At 33.2% G+C, this 14,726-nt stretch overlaps 1 protein-coding gene across 1 annotated transcript in view; it reads right to left on the bottom strand.

The window, feature by feature from the left end:
- Positions 1-3,026: 3,026 nt before the first annotated feature.
- Positions 3,027-14,726, bottom strand: part of GC (GC vitamin D binding protein) — a 53,586-nt gene continuing 41,886 nt past the window's right edge. Inside the window, exons 9-13 of the mRNA XM_051964747.1 lie at positions 12,413-12,545; positions 11,753-11,850; positions 10,365-10,497; positions 7,601-7,654; positions 3,027-3,387 (exon numbers count right to left, since the gene is read on the bottom strand). Coding sequence (XP_051820707.1) covers positions 3,382-3,387; positions 7,601-7,654; positions 10,365-10,497; positions 11,753-11,850; positions 12,413-12,545 — 424 coding nt within the window. The 3' untranslated portion in view covers positions 3,027-3,381. The remainder of the gene's footprint in view (positions 3,388-7,600; positions 7,655-10,364; positions 10,498-11,752; positions 11,851-12,412; positions 12,546-14,726) is intronic.

Below are 14,726 nucleotides of genomic sequence, written 5' to 3'. Positions count from 1 at the left end.
ACGTACACAGGATGAGAAGGTGTAGATGGATTGGGGTTGATGCCAATGGAGGGCCTATTTATTTCCGTGAGATCCTGGATCCACAGACATAATGAAAAATAAGAAGGTATTTTCTTCACTATAGTCTTGTGAGGTAGGTGCTTTAATAATTCCAAGTCTTATGATTTCCTTATTATGTTGGTACAAATATTTACACTAATACAGGTCACATTTCTGAAAACAAGGAAAAAGGTTTTCAAGAGTTGTTGGGTGGTGATCCTCTCTAAGCTTATTGAGATTTGTCCTTAGACAACAGGAACAGCTTATCTCACAAGGATCATATATTTAGTCTTTGGAGATTGGTAGAACATGCCTAAACTTGGGTTATTTAGGTATATATAGGTATAATTTTTGGCAAACCTTCAAGCTTAGGAAAAGTCATTGGAATACAATGTCAAAAGAAGCAGAAGTTTGAGGGTAGGGACTATTTCATTCATTGTACTGTATTTCCAGAACTTAGCACAGTGTCTGATATAAAAAGGAAATGTTTAATAAATGTTTGTTAGCAGGTTATTATCTTTAATTTATAGAGGTAGAAACAGAGCACTAACTTCACCCAGAATTATACAGATAGGATGTAAACCTAGCATTCTTTACACCAAGTCTAGAGGACTTTTGACTATACCACTTGGAGGCCATCTTAGAACCTGAAAACTGTAACTCCAGAATCAATAACCTTCCATGGGTTCTTTTTTTCCCCTGAGCTTCTTAAAATAGTAATGGGGAACATTAAAAAAAAGTCTTGTAAAAATGTCCTATTATATATAGTACATTGCGTACTAAGTGAAAATTGCATTCTAGTTATATTAGGATGAACATATAGAGGATATTGCCCCACAGATTCTATAGGGGACATCATGGGCATCTGTAGGAAGAGAGATACCATGGCTCTCATATGTATCTCATTTTGATTTGGACCAACTCCGTTTTAGTCAAAATACTGAGAATAGCAAGCAGTGAGTTGGAGCTTAGTATCTAAATATCTTCATAATCTATGTCTTCTAAAGAGAAACTTTGAAAAAGAAACAGAATACATTAGCCATTGAGTATCAAAGAGACATTTAATCCTTGAGTGTTAAGGGTCAGTCCAGAGAAATTCAGCTTTGGCATCCCTTTGGTGTCTGAAGAATAGAAAGATTGAAGGGATTTGAAGAAGAATTGCAAAGTCATAGCTGGAAGAGGTCTTAGAGCTATTGAGTCCAACCTCTTCATTTTATAAAGAAATGAAGAAATGAATAGGTTCAGGAAATTGGGCCTAATAGGTTTTGACTTCCCAGTCATACATAGAGTATCTGAGTCTACATTTGAATTGAAATCTTGCTGACCCCAAGATTTCTTTTCTGCTATATCTCTTAGTTATTTCTATCTACCACACCACTAAATTATCTCTGAACTTAAGATCTAGCATTTTCATTAGAAGAAATTGAGCTGTATCTGATGAGGGATACATACAATGGTGTGCTGGTAAATGCTTAGGAACTGGCCCTTTGGGGAAAAGGATAATTAGATGGTACAGTAGATAGAATGCCAGACCTGAAGTCATAAAAATTCATCTTCCTGAGTTCATCTGGCCTTAGATATTTACCAGCTGTGTGACTTTGGGCAAGTCACTTAGTCCAATTTGCCTTAATTTCCTCATCTGTAAAATGAGCTGCACAAAGAAATGACAAATTACTCCACTATCTTTGCTAAAAGTAGGTCCATAAAGAATTAGACATGACTGAAAATGAGTGAACACCAGGGCAGGAAATGTACTTTCTTATGATGTCACACTTGTTTAATCTTCATTGTTAATGTTTTCTCCATGCTTTTCTAATTTAGAAATCAACAAAATGATAAATCAAGCTCTGGTTTATAGCTGATTTCCAAAGTATAGAAGTTTACCTTGAAATCCACTGATTTTCAATAACTAATTTGAGGTGGTCCCATCACACCTTTGGATACACACAATCCAACTTAATTACTTCCCACCTTTTAAGAAATGATCTTGAAAACTTATTCTTGCTAAAATGGGGAAACTTCAGCAACATTTTGAAGTGCTGAATCTAGAGTTATCAGTTAACAATTTCATACTCCACAAAATCTGTACAGAGCATATTGGTCATGTGATATCTAGTAGAAGATGAGTACTTACTCTGAAAAGAGAGATGCGGCTCTCTTGATGTGATGGATAGAATGCTGAAGAATTTTGACAGGGGAGAACATTTCTAGAATTCGTTGTCTAATTGATCTTGTTTGCTCAGCTTCCTATTTGGATGAGTAGCATTTCAGTACTATCAGTTAATTAGTTCAACTCCCTAATGACCAAGAGGTCAGGAATGATGGACTTGTGAACTTGTTTAATTGAATTGTAAATTAATATTTCAAAAGATGTCTATACCAGGCACTATGCTAAGTATTGGAGACATAAAGACAAAAATAAAATTGTTCCTGCCCTCAAGGAGCTTGAAATCTATGAAGTGGATATTATAGAACCAGTATGAAGGTTTGAAAGAATCAATTGTTAAATTTATACTGTGAATATGAATATCTTTGAAATCAGCCAATGCTGATTTGTTTTGTGAGGTAGTTAGATTTAATAAAGTAAAAGAGAAAATATTAACAATTCAGATTAAACTTAAAAGTGTTCTACATATATATATATATATATATTTTTTGAAGAGCTAGTTGTTAAATTTTTACCAGTAGAGCATTGAGTCTATCAGATCACTAATTGTGTAGAAAGACTTCTTCATCTCCTAATATCCCCTTTATCCCATATGACTTTTCTCCAAGTAAAACAGAAACTGAAAAATTATAAAGAGAAAGACCCTTTCTCTGAGTGAGTGAGCAAACAATGAAGTATCTCAAATTATCAGGAGAAGCCACAAACTCAGTTAACATCTCAATAGTGCTATCTACTCTACATGGAAAAGCAATTATAGGGAAGGAATTGGGTGATGTGGGTTGGTAAAACGGCTATCATATATTTCTGAAAGGGACAGGAGTTTTATCACTTAGTCAATAAACCTTTATTAAGCACCAACTATGCGCTGGACCTCATAAGTTCTGGGTATATCACAACAAAAATGAAAATTCCCAGCCCTCAAGGAACCCATATCCTTAGGGCAGGACTTGCTTGTCAAAGATAGGAAAAGAATAAATGATATCCCATTGCTGTGACAGCACTTTTTATAGCATTTCTTTAATATACATTTCACATTATTTTTATTTATATATGTGCTGTATTTATGTAATTCTGGGGAATATGCTTCATAAGGTAGAAGTGTGTCAATTCTATGCTTCTTCCAGAAACTTATCAATTTTCTTTCAGTTCATGCCTCCAGGGGTCATTCATCATATTTATTCCTAAAGGAGCAAAAGAAAGACATTCCAAGTCAGAAAAAAATTGTACAAATGGGTGCATATGTTGATAATTTTGCTCAGAAAACTTGCATGAGATTTAGTATTCTGAAGCCTGCAGCTGAACATCATCATGATTGACTTATGTAAATTCAACAGGCATTTACCACGGCTGGATAAACCTAAGATGAGGAAGCACCTCCTGTTTAATTTGGAAATATTCGTAAGGTGAAAACAAAGCATGCAAAAAAAAAAAAAACCCTTTGAAAAATAAAATTAGTGTGGTATAACCTGTTCTTACAGAAGCCTAGTAGTTTGTGTATAAATTGAGGACAATCTCACTAGCATATTCTCTTTCTTTCTTTCTTTCTCTCTCTCTCTTTCTTTTTCTTTTCCTTTCTCTTTTTTTTAAAATCTTCTTTCCTCTTTTGAAAAGGCATTTACCTTTCCTTAATCTTGTGCTACCTCTCTTCTTTCCCTTGTTTTTTTTTTTTTTTTTTTTTTTTTTTTTTCAAATTTCAATGTAGAGGCTCAATTCTCACATTTCTTTCAGGACCCAAAAATGTAATTATCCTAGGCCAGCTAACTTAAATTCATTCATTAATAGCAGCTATATCTCTCTTTTGTTTAGTCATTTTTCAGCCATGTCTGATTCTTCCCAACCCCATTTGAGGTTTTCAGGGTTAAAAATACTGGAGTGGTGTGCCATTTCCTTCTCAAACTCATTTAACAGGTGAAAAACTAAGGCAAACAGCATTAAATGACTTGTCTAGGAGCACACAGGTTAGTCTCTGAGGCCAGATTTCAGCTCAGAAGAATGATTTTGGATTCACACTCAGCACTCTCTTACTATCTTTTTATCTTTGATATCATCTCCCTGCTAATCTTTTTTTTTTTTTTTTTTGCTTTGTCATTTCCAAATTTCCAAACTAAAACACTTTTAGTCTTTTTCTTCCATAGGAAAATCAGAAACAATGTAAAAATAGAGAATTACTATGTAAAAATATTATGACATCAACAAAAGCTAAAACAGCTTTTGAAACAAATTAACACATTTCTATAGAAAAACAATAGCAATAGAAAGAATAGAGATAAACAGACCTAATAGTACCAGCTAAATTGCAAGATACAAGATAAATTCACAAATTTTCAGTATTTTGATACCTACAAAACCCAGCAAGAAGAAGTAGTGAATGTAACTACAAAGTATTATTTACAGAAATACAGATCTAAACACATGGAAAAATATAATTTGCTCATAAGTGCAATACTAATGTGCTACAAAGAATGATTCTACCTATAGTAATTCACTTAGTACCATGCTAATCAACCTAACAAAGGAATTACTTCATATAGGCAGAATTTTTTTTTAATCCATTGAGAGGAATGCAAGGTCAAAAAACTTAATGAAAATAAAAAGTAAAAAATGACAAGAGGACTGGATAGATCTCAAACTATACTAAAGAATAGAAATCATCAAAACTATATAGTACTCATTAAGAAATAGAAAAATGAAATAAGTGTAATGCATTAATCACATACCATACAGAAGCAAAAAAAAAAAAAAACCCTCATAGCAAAATGTTTTATGTCTTAAAAGGCCTCTGTTGCTCAGGTGAGGACTTACTATATGACAAAAACTCTTGGAAAAGCTGGAAAACAATCTAGTAGAAATTAGATATTAACCATTGTTTCATAAGAAATGTATGCAACATTTAGGTATGATGGTTAAATAATAAACAAGTTATAGGAGTTAAATCATAAACAAGAAAGAAAACAACTTTTGAAATTGTGGTTAGGGAAAGAATTTATGTCCAAATAAGGGAAGAAAATAAAATGGACAATTTTTATTATTACAATTCCAATATTTTTGCACAAGTAAAACTAAAAAAAAAAAGCTAAAATTAGGGGGAAAGAAAAACACGAGAAACAATTTTGGTAGCAAGTTTTTCTGACAAAGTTCTCAAATCTAAAATATCTAAAGAACTTATTGAAATTGATGACAAGAGCTATTCCCTTATATGCATATGAAAATATTCAAAAGATGTTAATGGGCTGTTTTCAAAGAAGGAAATTCAAAGTTATCTATAGGCATAGGAAAAATACTACAATTCACTAAAAACAGATTTGAAAACAACTGTAAAGTTCTAGCTCATCCACATCAGATAAACAAAGATGATTTAAAAAGCAAATGACAATTGTTGGAGAGATTGTGGGAAAACAGACCCACTACTTCAATGTTAAAAAAATTGTTAATTGGCCCAGTGATTCTGGAAAGTATACTGATACCATGCCTCTAAAGTAATTAAATTTTGCATACTCTTTGACCATATAATACCATGTCTAGGCTTGTATTCCGAAGAAAGAAGAAAAAGACTCATAAGTACACAAATCTTTATAGCAACTCTTTCTCATACATTAATGAAATTATTAATACACTAGAAAGAAGGATTGCTCATCAGCTAGGGTTCCAGAACAAATTATGGTGTGTAAATGTAGTCAAATATTAATGTGCCATAAAAATGGCAAAAAAAGTGGCTTTAGAGAATTATAGGAAGACTATTAGAAGCTAATACTGAATGGAATAAGCAGAACTAGGAGAGTAATTTATATAACACAATATATTACATATAATGATAATTTTATAAAACATACAGTTGTACATAACAGATTTGTATTTTCATGTGTAATTTTTATTCTACTGTGTTATGGAAATGCTTTATTTCATAAATTAAAAATAATTAAAATAAAAAAAGATACTACTTGGAAATACTTAGAACTATAATTAATTTAATGATCACATGGTATTTTAGAGAACTGGTGATGAAACATGCCAGAAATGATGTCACACAGCAGAAATCATGCAAAAAACAGATTAGGAGATCCATGTTTACATGTGGTTAATGAGGGGATTTATTTTGCTGGGTTTTCTATATTTATAGCAAGGGTTTTGTTTTTCTTGTTTATTTTTCTAATTTGGGGTGAGTTATAGTAAGAAGAAGAGCTAGGGTTAGGGTAGCTAAAAATAAAAAAGATAAAGAAAAGAGGAACATTGAAGTATTTTAAAAATGTACAGAATGGAAGAAAAACCAGAAGAATCTTAGGCAAGACAGATAGCCTTGAAAGTTATATGTCAAAGGGCAACTAGATAGTGCAGTGGATAGAGTACCAGTCCTGAAGTCAGGAGGACAGAAGTTCAAATCTGGTCTCAGACACTTAACATGTCCAAGCTGTGTGACCCTAGGCAAGTCCCTTAATCCTAAATGCCTCAGGAAAAAAAAAAGCCAGCATTTACATAATGTTTTAAAGTTTGCAAAACATTTTATAGAGATCTCCTTTTATCTTCACTTGGATCATGGCAAGTACATGCTTTTCTTATCCTCATTTCTACAGATGAGAAAAGTAAGGCAAATAGTTCTATGCCTAAAGGTATGCAGTTAGTAATAGTTGAGGTCACATTTGAATTTAGGATTTACTAACTTAAGTCCAATTCTCTAACTGCTATGCTAACCAGTTGCCTATAATACCTAATTTTTGTTAGAGAAGCTTTCTTGACTAAAAAAAAAAATTCTTTAAACATTTTTATTTTACTATCTCAAATAAAAGAATGGGGTTAGTTAATTGCTGAATAGATTGAAACAATTTAATTTGCTAGAAGATTGAATTGCTTTTTTATTTCCACATTATGGAGAACTCATAAATTAGCAAAATGAAAATGGACAGGGACATCATCAAAAAAGTTTTTTTTCAATTAAAATGTATATCAGGAGCAATGTCTATCACTTTCTTTCTTCATTAAACATATGATTTAATTGATACATCTAATTAATTTTCTAAATATTTGGTTTTATATTTAATTAACATTTAGTCAATGTACAAAATTTTTTCAAAAAAGGAAATATACATGTTTAGCATAAGATTATATATCATTAGAAGTAATTGTAAAGACCTTTTAATCTAACCCCCATTGTACAATCTGAGCATGTATGTGTGTATTTATGGGCAGATGTGCATTATGTTTGTGTGCATATATGTATGCATGTGTATGTATGTGTATATGTGTGAGTGTATTTTTGTCATATTGTTCAAGCATCCTTTTCATATAGTTAAGATCTTTAGCAAATGTAAGAAACTGATAATACTGTTGCAAAGATGGTTTGGCTAACTGTAAAATATGGTTCTTATCTCTGCTGATATCCATTTACATTTCTATACATACCAGAGACAACAGACATGAATCGTGGCCACAGAAATTTTTAGTTTCAGCATCAATCTGGAAATAAAGCACACAAATATAATTAACTTAATTTATATTATATATTATTTATATTATAAATTGATATTAATTTTAGTTCTTCAATAATGGTAACAATAAACAGTGCTTTACATATTATAAAATGTAATAAGGCCTCTGTGCATACCCAGATCATTTTAGCTGACAATACCCTTATGGGACAGGGCAGATACCTACTTCTGGGAGAAGACATGCTTTGATACTTTACCACATGCATGGTGGGAACATTATCTTTCCATTGGCTATGCAACTGGAACAAGATATATTTTTAGAACTACAAGATTCAGCTCTAGACAGTAACAATTTCATTCTTTCCAGCTGCAGGCAGGGATGAAGGTCCTACTTGATCCATAGCATGTGCACCATGTCCTGAGTTAGAAGATGGAGGGGGAAGGCTAACTTCTACCATGCCTTAGGCCTGGTGACTCCAAGAAATTTGACTGAAGTTTTGGTTTGTTGTAGTACTTTTAGTACTACTTACTAGTAGTATAGTCTTTGGAAACCTTGGGTACAGGATTCCAGGTTCAATGTTGCTTGATAGACAAAGCAGATCAAACCCCTCCAAATCCCCAAAGTTCAATTCTTGTTAGAATGCTTCTTATCTGGAAGGAGTTTTATTTTAGGAATCTTGATGAGCTGTCCATGGTACTTGAAGATGTTACTCTCTACCTTGTACTGTCATTAGAACAGATTGTTTTTAGTATTCTGGCAGTTGTCAAGACTTTGTGACTGTGTATCCTTGTAAGTATAATCCAGATTCCCACTTTCCTATAAGGCCTCTCCATCTACATGTCTCACCAGATCCGCAGATCTAACTTATTTAAAGGCTTAGGTGAAAAGGATGCTAGTCCAGAGTCAAAGAAATTACTTGCAATACCTAGAACCTCTGTCCCTCCTCATGTCTTGTCTTCTGGCTTCCTTCAAGTCCTAGCTAAAATCCCACCTACCACAGGAAGCCTTTCATGATCCCCCTTACTTCTAGTGTCTTCCCTGGATTGATTATCTCCAATTTATCCTGTCTATAACTACTTCTGTATATAGTTATTTGTTTCTTTGTTCCTTATTATACTACTCACTCTTTGGAGAAGGGACTGAAAATCTTTGCCTCCCCCCACCTTTTATCATCAGGGTCTAGTACAGTGACTGATACATAGTAGATGCTTAATAAATATTTATTGACTAATAAACCCAGTGTTATCTAAATCATTTCCTTTCTCTGTGACTTGGTTTATTCATCTGTAAAAATAAGTCCTTTTGAGTTGAAAGAAATTACACTCATCAGAAACAGTGTAAATAAAGGTACAAAAGTAAGTTGGGGTTGGATAATGATGAATAGTCAGATCTGCCTAAAACAGATTTTTATTTTCAAGATTCATTTTTGTAAGATTTTGAGTTGCAATTTTTTTCCTTCTTCCCTTCTGAAGTTCCTCTCTCCCCAAGACAGCAATCTGATATAGATTATATATGTACAATCATTTTAAACATATTTCCATATTAGTCATACTGTGAAAGAAAAACCAGAACAAAGGGAAAACTACAAGAAACAAAACAAAACAAAAAGGTGAAAATAATATGCTTTGATACTTATTCAGTCTCCATAATTCTCTCTCTGGATGTGAATAGTATTTTCCATCCTAAGTCTATTTGAATTGTCTCAAATCACTATATTGCTGAGAAGAGCTAAGTCTGTCATAGTTGATCATTTCACAATCTTGTTGTTACTGTGCCCAAAATTATCCTGGTTCTGTTCACTTCACTTAACATTAGTTCATGTAAGACTCTTCAGGCTTTTCTGAAATCAGACTAGAGCAGGATTTCTTAACTTCTTTCATGCCATGCTTCTCTTTGTAATTCTTGTGCAGTCTAATGTAAACTTTTGTGAACTTTTCTTAATAATATTTTTAATGATAATTGAAGAATTTCAGTTAAAGATGAGTGAAAATAAAGACAGATTTTTCCAACAAAGTTTGTAGAACAAATTTCCTTCCAAGTCTCTTAGTTCTCCAATAATACTACTGACTATTTTAAAGATTATAACATGTATTGAAGCTTTTGAGAATGCCCAAATCACCTTAGATGGAAGCAACCCTGTAGGATAGAGTAGAATACTACTTTTGGGAGAAGACAGGGATTAATGGGAACAACCCCTTTCCATTGGCTTTGTAGTTAAAATAAGCTATACTTTAAAAACTACTAAAATGGGAAACACTCAAATTTTAGCTGCATGAAGATCCTGTTTGACTCTGAAATCTATCTGCATATTACTTGGGGGTCTAAGGAGCCTAGGTGAAGAATTCCAGGCTCAGAGGATGCATAAATTTAGAAAAGGAAGAGAGTTAAATAAATTTGGAAAGGCAAGATAATGTGATCTTCCTTGGAAACAGCATAAAAGAAATTATGCCATTTTCTTTAAGTAGTTCAAGGATACGTACTACTTAAAAATGAATAGTCTTTATTCTCATGAACTTTCCTATTGATAAATGTGTAAAAATTTATGAGAGATCTTCCATCATTACTTATTTACTAATTTGCATTCCAATGAAAGTCTTAAATAAAGCAGATCTTTATAGGCTCCCAGAAAGATGATTTCATGAACACAAAGGCAATTGTGAAGAAAGAACAGGGTAATCCAGAGAAAATCAATGCCATGGACATAGAGGTGATAAATGGAAGAGTTAAATATCCTTACCCGAGTATTACAGTATAAGGGAGGTGAATTCATCAGACAGCACTTAGAGGCAAAGTCAGTCCGATTTTCAACCATCTCCTTAATAATTTTAGAATTAGTTTCAGGATACTTGGTCTTAAACTGCTCTGTCAACCTGGGGGGGGGAACAAAAATTATTATTGAAATTTATCTTTTTTATCATAAACTTAATAAACATCAATGAATATAAACATTTTCATATACAAATGTCAGAAAAAGAAGGCTCAATATGAACATACATATATGGCGTACACATACACACATGTAATATATACAGCCTTAAAATATTTATTAAATTTAATAGGATAACTCAGGGCTTAGCACAATGCCTGATACATAGAAAGCAATTGATATATGCTTGCTAACTAACCGTGTCTTCTGAACTTCTTTCTGTTGTTTTCTTTATATATATATGTGTGTGTGTGTATATGTATGTATGTATTAATGTTGACAGTCTTTTTTTCTTTCAGTTCTTGGGTCATTACGTAAGTCTTTTCCGTCTACAAATCTCCCCACTACCAAAATAAAAATTTTCTTGCAACAAATAAGTATAATCAAGCAAAAAATAAAATTTTTACAATGGCCATATTTGAAAACATTTGTCTGACCTAGAATGTAAAATTCATCATCTCTCTCTTTCAAGTTGGGAAACATACTTCATGATCAGTCTTCAGGAGTCATGATTGGTCCTTGTAGTGGTTAAAGTAACCAGTCCCTACAAAATTATCTTTCTTTACATTATTGTAAACATTGTATAAATAATTGTTCTTGTTCTACTTGTTTCGTTCTGTAGCACTTCATACAAGTCTTCCTAATTTCTCTGAATCCATTTCTTTTGCAATTTCTTATTATTCAGTAACATTGTTATATTCCTATATCACAATTTGTTCAGCTTTACACAATCTTTCCAATTACCAACTATCAGGGAGATCTGACTCTAAGAACATTGTAGGTATAATTAAACACTGTACCACCTGAGCCTTTCATCGACACATTGGGCCAGAAGGAGTAAAAATACTTATTATTCCTCTCTGTTATTTCCACACTTTTTAAAAAATCTCCTTTACTCAGCCATTTTTCTTCTTTTGAAGTTCACTCCATCAAAATTTTCCACCAATCTAAATAATGATGGCTGAAATATATCCTTCCTCTATTCTCAAGGAGTTCAGGGTCCAGCTCACCATCTTCCTCTCCTCCTCAGCTCCTACCCTTATAATAGGATGCCTTAATATCCATGTAGAAGCTCCCTCACAGGGCCAACTTTGAGCAAACACATTTTCTTATATTTACAACCTTACTAAAACTAAAAATTCAGACTAATAAATGTGACCTCAGTAATCTTTCTTTATCACTTGAAATATATACTTTACCTTTTCTTATACCCAGTAAAAGTATGTTGAGAGAAATCACCACATAATTCTTCTGCCTTGGTGAAGAATAAAGCCATTTCATTTCTTGCTAATGGTCTCTGTAATACATTGATAAGAAAAGATTATTTCCAGAAAGTATGTACTTTTGTCAAAACATTGTGCAACTTGAAATTGCCTATTATTATCAAAGTTGTCACTATCCTCCCAGTTAACCAGGCCCTTAACCTGACTGTCATCCTGGACTCCATATTCTCATCCAACTTCTTTCATTTACTGCCAAATCTTATACCCTCACAATATCTTGTAGTCAGTCTGTTCTTTCCATCTGCAAAACCACCAATCTGATGCAGGACCTCATAACCTCTCTTCTCACTTCTTGACTTTTGATTGGTCTCTTGCCTTAAGTCTCTCCTCTCAGCAATCCTTCCTCCTATTAGTTGCTAAAATGATTTTCCTAATGCACAGATCTGACCATGTCATCCCTCCTCCCCCAAAATTCTAATGAATTCCTGTTATCTTCAAGATATTAAGCACTTAGTAGGTGCTTGATAAATAATTGCTGATTTTTTTTTAGCTCTGTGTGTATAAATTAGACTTCAGTGTCTAGGATCAACAGTCACCATCAAAAAACAAACAAACAAACAAACTAAGGATCCTTACCTGGGAACGCAGACAAGCCTCTGGTTCCACAGATTTGCAACAGTCACTCATAACTTTGAGCATTAAGCCATGTAGTTTTGTGATGAACACTTCTGGAATATTGGGTTTCCTCCTGCTTTGTTCATATGTGTATCTGGAATGGGAAAGAAAAAGACTCTGTGTGTGTGTGTGTGTGTGTGTGTGTGTGTGTGTGTGTGTGTGTAACCCATGTACCCATCTTCAGAATCTGTACCTACAGATAAGTGCTTGCTACATAGATACATACATGTTTTAAAATCTCTTTAACCTCTAAAGGGTGATATATAATGAGGTATATCTCAAAGCAAGGGCTATTTCCTGCTCAGTTAAATAATTAAAGGTGTTTCTAAGAGAGAAAAAAAGATTGGAAAACAAAAACTCTATTCATTCAATATCCACATTCCCATAAATCTGTATCCTGAATGAACAAGTTTCTATGGTTGGCAGATACACAAGAAAAGAGAAGATTATTCCCCTAGATCTATGTTAATAGGCAGCATAGTGCTAATAAATGGAAGACTGGCCTCTAAATCAAGAAAGGTCTAGGGTTAAGACCTGGCTCAGACACATGCTGTCTGTGTGATGAGCTTTCAGTTGAAATTGCACAGTCATTAATGATATTCATTGGAAGAAGAAATACGCTCAGCAGAAGTTTCTTTATGAAATCATAGGTAGAAGCCATAAGATCAAATATATAAATCTATTTTGTATATCTAATAAACATGTGTAATATGCAATGTGTTATATTTATTAGATTATGTTTATATTTAGAATACATATATATTTATATGATACTATTACATTTATTAGATGCACTCAATAGGTTTATGCAAAACATATTATATATATAAAATAAGGAAAGCAACTAGATGGTACATTGGATAGATTGCCAGAACTAGAGATAGAAAGACTTGAGTTCAAATCTAGCCTCAGATACTTATTAGATATGGGACCCTGGGCAAGTCATTTAACCTAATCCTGCCATCTATATTCAGAAAAAAAAACCAAGGAGACTGAACGTAAATCAATACATGCTATGTTCATTTCTGTGTTTTTTTTATCTCTCCCACGGTTTTTCTCTTTAGCCCTGCTTTTTCTCTCTCAACATGATTCATACAGCAGCATGTACTAAAAATAAATAAAAAGGGAAAAAACCCTAATTCTATTTGCCTCAGTTTTCTCATCTATAAAATGAGTTGGAAAAGGAAATAGCAAACCATTCCAAGATCTTTGTCATGAAAACCCAAATGGGGTCATGAAGAGCTATCCATGACTGGAAAAGGGCTCAACAGCATGTTTAATATGTATGTGCATTATGTTTATAATATAACCACAATGCAACATTTGGCATATACACAGACAAAGCATATATATATATGCATATATATGTGTGTGTGTGTGTGTGTATCTATCTATCTGAAAGGGATTTTTCAGCAGTGAATTAAAATATTTCCTAGATTCTTTCTCCAGTCTGAGAAGTTCAGCTTTCAGTTGTCAGCCTTACTCTCAAGATGGGCTCCTTAAACTGGCTCCCCTCTTTTCTCAGAGAAGCTAAATGTCCTCTTAGGTTGTCTGGGGACTGAACCCAACAACATATAGGCCAGCTTTCACCTCTTGCTCTTCTCTCTCACTTGGCATCTCCATATTAACCAAAGCACAAATCTGAGTCACCTACCATTCAACATGTTCCTAATTTATTTAACAGTATCATTTCAATCATGTCTAAACATATTCCACAAGGAAACGGTGAAGGACTTTGTCAAATATTTTTGAACTCCTGAAATACTGTTTGAGGCATTCCCAGGAATTAAGTTGTATTTTTATTATATTGAGTATATTTAAACTCATCCTTGCCTCAGAAAGTGTTACTTTTCCATTACAATGTATTCCTTTTATTATCAATTCACTTTCACCTAATAACAGATTTTAATATACTCATGCAAATAGATAGGAGATAGATTGGTTGCATTTTAATTAAATACTTATTTGCTCAAGAAGTTATTATGGTACATTGGAAAGAACACTGGATTTAGAACCTGAATCCAGAAGGCCTGAATTAGCATTTTGACTCTGCCACTTATGATCAGTCACTTTACCTGGCTGGGTCTCACTTTTTTCATCTGGAGAGATTTGGACTTTATGACTGTAAAGTTCCCTTTTAGTTGTAAATTTAATGGCTATCTATACCCTTAATGATTCATACCTGTGAACTTGAACTAAACTTATGATAGAAGACCATGACAAAGAGTATAATAAAACATTGTAGACATTGACTTCTTTCCTTCCTCTCTCTTTC

The sequence above is a fragment of the Antechinus flavipes genome, chromosome 6 (assembly GCF_016432865.1).
Source record: "Antechinus flavipes isolate AdamAnt ecotype Samford, QLD, Australia chromosome 6, AdamAnt_v2, whole genome shotgun sequence".
Classification (NCBI taxonomy): Eukaryota; Metazoa; Chordata; class Mammalia; order Dasyuromorphia; family Dasyuridae; genus Antechinus; species Antechinus flavipes.
The sequence above is the reverse complement of the archived record's forward strand: the minus strand, read 5'-3'. Positions and strand labels throughout refer to the sequence as shown.